The 12652-nt window shown below is 38.6% G+C and overlaps 1 protein-coding gene across 4 annotated transcripts in view; it reads right to left on the bottom strand.

Moving 5' to 3' along the window:
* The window catches only part of hrg (hiiragi), a 210618-nt gene that overhangs the window by 159373 nt on the left and 38593 nt on the right, over window positions 1-12652 (bottom strand). For all 4 annotated transcript variants that reach the window (XM_067151793.2, XM_067151794.2, XM_067151796.2 and 1 more), the window contains exon 4: window positions 10372-10602. In XM_067151793.2, the coding sequence (XP_067007894.2) occupies window positions 10372-10602 (231 nt within the window). The remainder of the gene's footprint in view (window positions 1-10371; window positions 10603-12652) is intronic.

Here is a 12652-nt window from a genome sequence, read left to right as displayed (position 1 = left end):
TCTTTGAAATGTCTCGTCCATTCCTCCATGCTGATATAGTGGTTCTGTGCCTGCTTTCGAGGGCGGATTGCTATGAATGGGTCTCTCCTGGCTTCCTCAACTATTCTTCTTACTTCTTCTTCCCTATATGCCGTTTTCTTCTCCCGTGTTAGTGTTTTGTAGCATCTTCTTTTCTCGGTGTATGTCTGGAGGAGTGTATGATTCTCGATGTCCGATTTTAGTTGGTGTAGAGCTTGAAGCACCTCTTTCCTTAATAGGAAGCACTCTTGATCGAACCATGCTTTTGCTGTTCGCACTTTCCTGGGGCTCCAGTTCATGCACAGCTTCCTCAGCATTTGAGTTGTCGATTAGTGTTTTGATTTGTTCCATCTGTTCTTTGCATTCTTCCACTTTTCTAACATCCAATCTCCTTGAGAGTGGTCTCGTTTCTTGTTTTTTCTTTGCCTTCCATTCACTTTGTATGTCGATGCTCATTGGAATGTGTTTTCTTATTGGTGTGTGGTTCGCGCACCAAAGTGGATTGATATCCCCTTTTATTTCTCCTCTTACGAGGGCGATGTCTATAGTGCTTTTGCCGTTGTAGCAAATATATGTAGGTACATTGGTGTCGTTTAGCAGGTTGAAACCTTCTTCTTGCAGTGAATCTATTACTAATTTTGTTTTGTGATGTGGTATGTCCAACCGACAACTTAAATCCCCTGCAATAACTAGAGGGATGTCTTTCTTGCTCTGTGTTATTTGTTGGCCCAATTCGTCTATTATATCTATAGCCGTTGCATTTGGCTGAAAGTAGGTTGCTAATATTGTGATGTATTTTGTCTCTATTAGAATGGAGTGGTTCTGCTCTGATGTCAATACAGTAATAATTATGGGTTTCAGACACTGGAGTGGTGGGAGAAGGAAAAGTGCGGTGGGTATTTTAGGCTATCCCATTATACTATTTGTGGTATTTAGGGCTCTTTTAAGGGGTGTTACACATTTCTGATGATGACCAGCAATATTGCTTTGTTAGCTGAATTTAATTAAAGATGTCTATAATAGTTAATTAGAGTAACAATTTATGAGCTGGAAGGAAGTCATAAAAAAAAACCTTAATTTACTCTATTCAGTATCATAGGCTTGCAAGTGGCGAGGGTGTTTTGATCATCAGTGAATATTTAGAAAATACTGTGGCATATATCAGTGGATATGTAGTGAAGATGGTGAAGAAAAGAGTGCATTGTGATGAATGTACATCAGCCTTAGTTACTGATGACGCTGTGGACAAGACTCTCGAACATTTGACAATTAAATCTAGGGGACATTTGATCGTGCCATCTCTTGACACTATCAGAGTATGCTTGACAACAGAAAAGCACTTTAGGATGTTTCTCTCAACTAATGGTTCACAGACTCTTGCAAAGGCAAATAGTTGGTCAGTGTTAACTTTATTTTCATGTGTTCTTTCTGAAGTTGGGAGTGATTCATTTGCACAGCTCAGAAATCACATGCTGAGTATTTCAGCAGAAAGTAACCATGTTTTCAGGTTGATTAAGATTATTAGTGAATCCTACGCAAAAAATTAGATTTTTTCATGAAAGGAACTTTCAGAGAAAATCCAGAGAGATTTGATAAGGAAAGACTTTAGCAGGTTTGTGATATACAGGCACCAATAATAAACTGAACTATCCATCTTGATAAATATTGCGAATAGGACTGTTGTGTTTTATAGGCATGAAATTTCCTTATTACTGGTGTTATTTTCACTGTGGTAAATTAGGCTGCATGTTATGTGATATCTTGACAAGTTTTGAATATTTGCTGGTTTTATAAATGTGTACATTTCCTTCAATGATATTTTAATTTGATAAACTGCACGTTATTTCATGGAAACAGGTATTCATTATCAAGCACCGATTACAATATGTCGAATCTAGTCCTGTATAGTGAGCTACGTTTATAGGTACATCATTTTAAAAATGCATATAATTTAGTGGCATATATGTATACAATTTACAGCAATGTTCCCAGAAACCGTTTTTCAGTCGTATTGTGTTACCGTTCGCTAATTGCATGTATTCACCACCTAAGTTAATATTTGTCGGCCGTTATTATACAATCATTTTTATTGCTATCCCGAAGATTTACTGACCTCAGAATGACGTGTCAGTGATCCCAATGCCCTTATGCTTTGAGTGAACAACTCTATATTTTTAATTATTCCTTTGCGCCATTGATTGCGATTTAAAATTGACTATATTATCATTGCTTCCCCATAAGGAGAGCTCTAGGATGGGTACGCCAACATGGCGGACCGTGCGCTCAACTTGGCTTACTTTCTCCTGCAGCGGAGAGCTGCCATCAGCAATCTATGTGTAGAGATCAGTGTTCCTACCCGTTACTTGCTTGTAAATAACCCAAGGTCTATGATTAGAGTTTGTGATTTTCAGCATTTGCGATAAATGCGAAATACGTCGAAACTTTGTCAGTGTATATGCCTTCATCTTATATGACCCGTACGAGTGGTTTTTAGCGATTTTGAATTAGCGATAAAATGCGAAATTGGTTCAAAATGCAAAATTATGCAATTTATGTGAAATAGATGCGAAACTCTCAGTTTTATACGAAATAAACATATATATTTTTAAAAACTATACATTTTTCTTAAAAATAAGACATACGGTATGTTGTTATTTATTTCAGGAGAAAGAAATATTACGGCGCCCATTGCGATCGTAAGGCGGTAACATACTTTGACGGACACTTCCGTCCTGGTGCACGGAACATTTATAAGTTCATTATCACGGTTAGCTGGTCGGAGAGATTTATTCTGTTTGTTTTGCAGCCTACCCGATTGATGTCAGATGATACCTGAAGCTATTTTCTCTGTGTACATAGTAACTCTGAGCTGAAGTACGGAAAATAAAAAGCACCTCAGTTTGCCGCTCGTAAACAATCATGGCGGCATTCAAGCGCGGCATGGATGAGGTTATTCGTAACTGGCTTGAAAATAGTGATATTGAAAGCAGAAATGATACTCTGGAGAGTGAAAATACTTCTTCCTCTTCAACTGACAGTGATGAAAGTGATTCTGATTTCAGTTCCGAGATGATAGTGCAAATTGAAACAACGTGACAAAACCAGAATGCAACAAGAGCGGGTGAAAAGTCTAGTAAAATGATACTTGGAATTATGACCATGTTGACAATAAGCCTGTTTCTGTAACATGCAAACCAGTTTCTAAAATTCACTCTATAGTGGGGGGAGGGGGAATAATCCGAAAGAAATGGACGTAGGGAATGAATTTCTAACCTCACAGCTCTGGGATCACGTTACTAAGGAAACCAATGCCTATGCCTCTATATTTCTTGCTAATTTATCAGCTTCCCTTGAAAGCAGTAATACTTATGAACAAAAACATTAGTCTCCTGTTACCATAGATGAGCTAAAACCTCACTTTGCTCTGAGTATTCTTATGTATGTGATTAGTCAAATTTATGTTAAAGTGACGAAAAAATACTTAAATGGTATGCAAGGGAATATTTCCTTTCACAAGTAATGGTGGGCCAAAGGCAGGCGCAGCTCCATAATACAATCTGCAGAACTGCAGAATCACCACAATGAATGATATACAGTACCTAATGTAATATATAGCGATTAGCGATCCCATCCTTCATATTGAGTATGTATATCGAGCCAAAGATCGATACCCACACAGCTGCTGGTGATCTGGCAACCCTGTTTAGATCTGTGGACGAGAGAATATTAGGAAGGCACACTTAACTACAGCTTTCTTCTGGTAGGTGGCTAAGAGTCACCCATAAGGTTCTGTATGAACTGCATGCCTTGCAGTAAGCCTGGCCTATTCCCGTGACCACAGAGTTAGTAAATAATACACTTGACAGCGCCACCATCTGTAAGAGAATCGCTGCAGCAAGTGAGCCTGTTGAAATCTCAGCTGTTTGCGAAAAGCTCCCACCATTGTACTCACCAGTGTAAATAGAGAACTTATGAACTTTTAAAACTGTGTGGATAATGATATGGTTTAAAATTCTCACATACTACAGTAGAGTTGTGATGCTTCTGTTCAGTAGACAGAAAGCCCAAAAAGTTTAAATACAGGATAAATGCGTGATAAAAGAGGATGGTTGTGATTAAGTAACACAAAATCAATTTACTGTCCATGTTAAGTCTTCAAACAACATACCTTATGATTGGGGTTTGCATATTTTTCTATCTTTTGTGTAAATGACCAGGACTTCAGCAAAATTCTATCCAACGACCAAAAACATTCTCTCTCGTATGAAACGAATGAGCGAGTTCTTAGGCTTACAAGTAATCATGACTATGTTTCTCCGTAATGGTAGTGAATTCTTCCGAGTTAGGTAGTCATGAAAATGAAAACAGAAATGCTAGTACCATCAGATGATGTTCCCCCTCCATTAAGAAAGCCGGCTGCCAAAGACGTATGCAGGTCTCGGAACCTTTGTAAATATGAATGTGTCGATAAGTCCATTTTTTCGATAAGCGGAAGGGGGCTTTATTTTTTGGAAAAATTTTAATTGTTGTTTTTTGTACAAGTCAGTTACTTATATTTATATTCGGTACATTTTCGAGAACTTCACACTGATAGGACATGGAGAAAAGCGTTTCCGCGGGATTGGAGGACGTATTCACACGAGCTCAGCTGACACTTCCTGTATACAATACGAATTTAGATTTGTCTATTACACTTACTGCAATGTACTGGGCGTCACAGAGCAGAACCACCAACATTATTCAGCACGAGCCGCCACTGGCCAAAGGGTTAAATCATTCAATGTGTGGAATATCTTTCACAGGCCAAAGAGCACAGCAAAGAACAATCACTCAAACAGCAAATACATTTTCAAGCACACACGTTCATTCTCTTTGTGATGACCCTTGATCATAGTCGGTTATTCTTGACATTGGTGTTGAGCAGTAGTTCCTGTTTTAAAGTACGGTAGCGATTTATTTTACTGTCTGGTAGCCATGGGTAGAAGCGAAGTGACGATCAAACAGCGTGCCGAGAGTCACAAATCGGGACATTTTTATGTAAGCGATACAGATAGGTCTATATTGATGTGCCAACTTTGCAATCAAAGACTTGAAGAAAAAAATGTTTTGCAGTCCTTCCTTTGCCTCGGCAGCACTGCTGTGCATTTGGGCCTCCATGAACAGTGTCGATGTAGACATTTTTTTAGCAAGTAAAAGATATAATTATAACTGACAGGCGGTCTCGAATGAAGGAGGACACCGTTTAAACAATTGGCATGTTGTACTTCATCATTGAAATTCCTGTTCCTTGTAGGTGTGTTGTAATGTGATAAATAAATACGTTCAGAATAGTATTTTTCATTTTGAAATTGTGTTTGTGAATTTGTAAACAGGCATATTCCTGTGTGTGCGTTAATACTTCTTGCAGTCTTATGTTGATGTTTGTCTTATTTTCTATAGTGAATTCAAAGGTTGTGGGCTCAAATCCCACTGGTGTCCGGTTGGCCATTTTTGTTCTGTACTTAACATCTCTTCAACACATACTAAATGTACGTAACACAACCTAATAGGTTGAAAGTCGGTTTCGATTAGCAAAGTAACCCATTTTTTTACCAATTTGCTACAAAACGCTAAATTTGAGAAATTTAGATGCTACAAAATGCTAAATTTGACAATCAAAACGCTAAATCTCTGATTTTTAAATGCTATAAACCACAAGCTCTATCTATGATATTTTAAAAAACATGCATTGACCACCTGCATGCATCCTTGGTGGTATACTTACGGGACATTTGGTCGACCACTTGGGCTTGTTTGTCATAAATTGGGTAAATCTGCACCTGGTTTTGCTGGGAAGTAAATGTTCATCAACTGTAATATTTTCACTTGGGCGGTAACTGTGAAAGCAATTTTCCACGAATTTGTCCCAGATTTCAGAAACAAGAGCAAACCTGTTAGCTGGCAGGCGCTCAGCTCAGGTTGATTTCTCGTCGAAATGGAGGAATCTGAGAAGCTCTTGAAATCTATCTCTTGACATTGTGTCCTTCATGAATTGCTGTCCACAAGAACACCACCAAAGATCATCCACAGGCACACCTTTCGAACACAGGACACCGCGGGTATACATGATGGCAATCATAGCCTCCAACTCCTCGAGCGACACAGTCCAGTCCGTGAAGTTCTTTCTGATCGTTTGATTCTGTGTGTCGTTTCATTAGACGAAGCATCGATTCATCAAAGAGGAGACGAAAGGCACTAATGGCAGAATCGTAAACTCGGTGGTAAGAATATGTTGTGGGACCTCCCACCTCCCCTCATCTGACAGTAAGAGCTCAACAATACTAATAATATTGGCCGGATATACACTGTTGTCTGAAAATGCAAACTGATGTAATAAGGAATATTGTACAAGTGTAAAAATGACCTACCCCGCTGTCCAGGGTATGCCACATATCAGAAATCAATGAAAATGTAAATATTTTGCTGGGTGCAATACATCACCGTGAAAGGGACAAAAAACGATGAAAAATCAAGATATTTGAAGAGAAATGATACAAGAGTGCGCATTTTATTAAAGAAAAATTGAAGGTGGGTATCATTATGACCCCTTCCACTGTTCTAGTGTTAACACACACCTGCTCCTACACTTTCTATGCCATGAACTCCTACTTCTGTATGAGGAGGTACCACGTGGAGAAAGTTAAACGACTTGATTTTAACAGGGTGGAGCTCTACCACATTAGCCGTCCATAACCATCTGAATGAGACACATCCAGGAAAATGGATAGGAAGAGGAGATCCTGTCTCTTGGCCCGCCAGGTCACCGGATTTAACACCATTAGACTTCTTCCTGCAGGGACATCTGAAACTATTAGTTAATACCCAGAAGCCAAAATATCATGAGCACCTTCGACAAATCATCACAGAAACCTGCAGAACAATAACACCGGTTATGCTACACCGCACTAGAATACCCATTCAGCGGCATGCCCACATGTGTATAAACCAACGCAGATCATCACTTCAAGTGCTTGTGAATGTAAATAACCACTGTTCATGCAGTTTGGTTCTCCCCACTTCGACTCTGAGGACTATATATCAGCTAGCTACCTACACTTTCATTCACTGAAATTGTACATATAAGAGGATATTTCACATGTTGAGAGACCGTAAAAACTAAGAAAATTAAAAAATGAAGAGTATCCCTGACAGTCCAACCCATTACATGTAAGACTGATGCACCATAGTCTTCAGCTTGCTCTAACCATCTACGATATACTGTACCGTGGCACAATGCATGCAGGTTACAGCTCCTGCGATAGTGGTTTAATGTCAGACTAACACACTGGGGATTTCTGGTGATGAAAGGATGGGAAAGGGCTGGGATTGGGAAGGCAGTCGCCGTGACCTGGGTACAGCCCCAGCATTTTTCTGGTGTGAAAATGGGAAATTACGGACAGCCATCTTCAATTCAAGCTCACAGCTATGCGACCCTAATCACACAGCCAACTCGTTCGGTGCTTCCTATGTTTGTGTAGGCCGCTAACACAGATATATCCATTTTACCGTGTTTACTGTGCATGCCAAAAGGACAGATATCTTCAGGATGTACAGTATAACCCTGATTTTGCGAGACCTTGATTTAACGTAAACCCGCATTGAACAGAAGAAATATCAAGTCCTGATAATTATTCCATAAAAGCAATGCAATTTACGTAATTCACATTAGAGCAAACCCGCATTTAGTATACGGAAATGTTAAAATTCTCAAGTATTTATTTCTAATTGTTTTGGTTATGGGACATTAAGAACCTATGAAAAAAAGACATCATAAGCTTGCTAAGGATGATTCAAGGCCGAAGAGGAATTGAGAGCACAGGCGCTTGGGCTAAAGTAAGATCACAGACACACATCTGACCATGGCCACTGTAGTACAGCAGAAGAGAACCCCCCATTTTAATGACAATATTATTATGCCCCTACAAAATTCCTACACTAATCTGTGCAATATCCTTCAGCTAAAAAAAGAAATCCTTTTATTGATTTATCTGTTACTATGGGCAAATTCGGGCGTGTTAACTTTTCAGTTCTCAATATTCATACACACCTCCAGCGTTTATATTGAATGTGATCGATCATCTCCCGTATCGATTCTTCGCTACATGCACGAGCGAGGCGGACGTGTGCGAGCTCTCAGCTGGTCTTGCCTCGAGTCTCCCCACAACTCCGATTAGTGTACACAAACATTGGGAGAACAAGTTTTTCACAATAAGTGCACTCAACAGCAGTAGCCTGAAGTAAATGATTGCTTAATTTTAATATTCTACTATATACTGAAATAAAATAAGAATGTGATACTTCTCATTCTCAAGATACGAGCTAATGTGTAAGCCACTGTTTGAAGAACATCGGCAAACATTTTAAAACAAACCAATTGCTGTTTCATACCTATTTTAATGTGTTTTTGTATGAGTTTGGTATCTTTCTAGAATTTTATGGAAAATCATGTATAATCTTACAAGAACATTAAATCGAAGCGGGCTTGCATTCACCAACAAAAATCTACCGTCAAAAGGAAGGGTTAACCATGGGCTCACCATTATCACATATTTATTTAAGGAATACTAGCAAACATAATTCTAAATAACACTGAAAACAATTTCTTAATCAACTAAGCGATTTAGAGGGATACCATATTTTAAGAGATGTGCAACTAACCGAAGCAACAGAGCTGGTTACAAACAGAGGATTATGGAAGCACTTAGTTAATTCGCAGAGGCTTGCGGACTGAATGCTAAAACGCGTAACAGTGTACAATGCTGCATGAAACAATATTGGTAGGGCAGCTGATACACCTAGTCTCTCTCACTCTCTCTATACAGTGAAATCTGATTAGTACATTTCACATTAACACATTTTTCTATTTAACACTTTGTAAATTCAAAGTCCTGGTTCATCATATTAAGTCTCAATAAAAACACCTCACTTTTCGTGTCACGAATTTTTGCTATTACCGCTCTTCATTATCACTTTTCATAGCCCTGAAAATGTTGTTTGTCATCCCTTGAGAAAGAAACTTTATTCCCAGCACAGGTAAGAGCCCTCACCAGTTGCGTGATTGTGGAAAAAGGTCTTGAATTCCTAAATTTCGCAGGATGTTTCACCTTCGGGGAGCAAGTTGTCAGCCTCAGGAATATTCCGTTTTGGTTGCCAGTTAGCAGTGAGATTCCTGAATAACACAGTGAGCCTGTTTGTGCTTGTATTTCACATTCCACTCAGAAGTTAGAAATTGATTTTGTGTTTAGGGGTACAGTGAATAGTAGCGAATAACTGTCAAGTGATAGCCTATATCTGGATTAGGAACATAATCGTGTGAAGTTGACTAGCGTGGTGCATATTTGTCTTGAGATAGCGTAGTGGATTCGCAAAATGTCGTGAACTACCTTACTAATGAAGACAAAATTAAAATCTTTTAGAAAGTGGACTGACATCCGCATCTTTAAGCGTGCAGAGGTCGTGCAAACGTTGAAACTCGCACCTTCGAGTTTCGACTCAATCACTTGAGTTAGCCGAAGTTTTGTCAGATTCAAAATGGCGGCCAAAGTAATTCTCACGCAGTCGCACGTGGTCAAGTGTACAGGAAACAAGGAAGGACAGAATTGGGAATGATCAGATACAAAGAAACCTGCAGGTCAGCCTGACCATGGAAGAAAGGCTGTGTTACAAGGCTGAAGTGGCTAGGACATGTTAAGCAGATGCAGGCAACCTGAACACCAAGGAAGTGTTTTTAAAAGAAGGGATGAAGACTAATTTGACACCCTACAAAAAGTGGTTAGACAAGAAAAGAGAAGACCTAGAGAAGAGAGGAGAAACATGGGATGCCCTAGAGATAAAAAGCAGCATACCAGGACCGTAATAAATGGAGGCACATCGTTGTTAACTATCCTACCTGGCTCGCTGGAACGAATTCATGACGATGATGATGATGAACCCACTGCTCTGAAATAGAACGCTTCTACTAACATTTGTTTTAGAAAGAGTGTGATCTATAATAAAACGTTAATTTTATAAGTCCCAGCGAATAAGGTTTTCATATTTGTTCTCTAGGGTTTTTCACAAATTTAAACACTCTCCTCTCATCTTTAGAAATGGTAGATATAGTTTTCACTATACCCGTGATATACGACTCAAAATGTCTTCATATCGGAGAAAACGTAAGTAGTGTTTGCATATCGCTATTGGATAGTTATTACTTGTATATTCAGTAGTACGTTTTCTCACTTAACACGTTCTTTTTCCTTGTCTCCTGTAAAAACGTCTTAACGACGGTTTACTTTATATCATCTAAGGAATTAAAAATATATATAAACTTACCGATGATTGAGCTCTTCATCCGTTTCAAAAACATTGTACGGAATTAGGGTTTGTCGTAACTCTTCCGTTCTTTGGTAGTCAAGTGGCTTCGGCAAGGCATGACTGATGGCTGAGGTCATCCCCAAAGTGCGTTGTATTGCAGCTTGTGGGTTCTGTACAATTTGTTGCTGTTGAGCATTTTGCTGTTGCTGCTGTTGTTGAGACTGCAACTGGGATGGCCACATTCTGGAACTGATTCCAGTACAGAATGAAGTCATTATTACATAATTATGAAACGCAGGATATAGTGAAGCAGGAAAAACAACTGTCAGCAGAAAGATTTTCTCTGTTATCACAAAGGACAAATTCTCAATATACTGTAACACTACCTCCACCTATTATGACAGCACAGATACAAAAATGTCAAAATTAGTACAACAGCTGCACTAAATGTAAATGCTAGTTGCAGAACTTACCAGTAAACACTCAGAAATTTCTTCCAACAGCAATAATGGAAAGTTGGTTCTAATATAATTAGGAGAAAACATAAAAGCAGTCACCATCACTGCTGTCATCGGAGTAACTCTCAGAAGATACAGTACTTCCTAAAATCATCCTCCGTAATTTCACGTCGTCTCATGATTCTGCTAACCAATACACTACGTTCCCCATGATTATCTGTTTGAGGAACTTTGTAATGTTTTCCTCATGTTCTGTTGCTTGGGGGAGTGGATGTAGCAGGCAGTGCCGATACATTTCTTTTAGACATTCCAAAATGCCCTGATCCCTAGGTTACTTCAAACTCATTACTTTAGGGGACAAAAATAAAACAGGAATTCCATCACATACTAGTTCCTGTTCATCTGGATGTGACCCTGCATCGTCCAGCAATAAACTTTAACAGGCAGACACTTCCTTCTCAAAGATATTTTAGTTTCAGGCATGGTAACAAACACGTGCATGATCTTGGTAGAGAGGAGGCACAGTACGATGACATGGCAGGAATAAGCAGAAAATGAAAAACTGTACAAAACTTATTTTAAATTTTTGAAAAGAAAAATTCAAATAATACTCGGATTTAACAGAGCCTCAAATTTGGCCTATGCAAATGCCCTGGTGTTAAATGTAGACTGTGTTGAAAGCCTGTAAACTACCGTATTTACTTGCGAATTGGACCCCTTTTCTTCCCACTTTTACAGCCAAAAATAGTAAAGGTGAGTCCAATATGTGATAACCTCAAAATTTTGTGCAGCGAACACATGACTTCTAGGTTATAAAGAGCTATAAACTGTACGTGTAAACATTCTATAGTACTATTTTATTTTATTTACATTTTATGGCCTTCATTGGACCACTCTAGCCAACTTTATACAAAGAATTTTTTAGTTTCCTGTCAGCCCAGTACTTCTTCATTCTCTCTGATCTTATCCTCCTTTCTTCATCGGAAATCACCCTTCCTATTGTCTGTTTGTTGATTCTGATTTGCAGTCTGGCTTGTCTGTGAGTTGCTCGATTTTGTCGGTTTTGTTTCTTACGTCTTCCACTGTAATTTGTAGTTCATCCCTATCTTCCTTGATATCTGTAATCCACTTAATGCTGCACTTACTATTCCATAATTTTTCTATTATTCTCCTGATGATCCTGTTCTCTGGTGACCTGATTAGATGTCCAAAAAATGAAATGCGTTTCTTCCTGATTGAGCTCATTACTGGTTCTATTTCCTTGTAGACTGTTTCATTAGAAGCTACTCTCCAGTGTCGCATCTTTTTGGTATGATTTGTTGATGCATGTTCTAATGATTCTTCTCTCTATCTTGAGTATTGTGTCTATTTATGCAGTGTTAGTTGTTCTGAAGATGGTTTTGCTTGTGTATGTTATTTCTGGTTGAATGACTGTTTTGTATTGTTTTAATTTTGTTGCTATTGACAGGCCTTTTTTGTTGTAGGTATTCTTGGTGACATATTGTGCTCTGGTCAGTTTATTTATTCTGTTATGCCATGCTGGCTTTTCATTGAGGTTATATGTTTTGATTTCTCCCAGACATTTAAATTTATCTACAATTTTGATTTTTTGGTTTCCTAAGGCAATTTTGTTTATGAGTGGTGAGTCAGTAAACATGATTACTGCCTTTCCAAAATATATTCCAAGACCAATTTTCTGTGCTATTTCCTGTAGTGATATAACTTCTTGTCTGGTTTCCTGAATATTGTTGGACAAGAGAGCAAGGTTATCAGCAAAACCCAGGCAATTTAAACTTATGTTGTTTTTGGGTCTTCCAATTCGGATGTTCTTTGTGTTACTC

The sequence above is a fragment of the Anabrus simplex genome, chromosome 7 (genome assembly GCF_040414725.1).
Source record: "Anabrus simplex isolate iqAnaSimp1 chromosome 7, ASM4041472v1, whole genome shotgun sequence".
NCBI lineage: Eukaryota > Metazoa > Arthropoda > Insecta > Orthoptera > Tettigoniidae > Anabrus > Anabrus simplex.
Note: the sequence above shows the minus strand (reverse complement) of the source record. Positions and strands in the feature narration are given on the sequence as shown.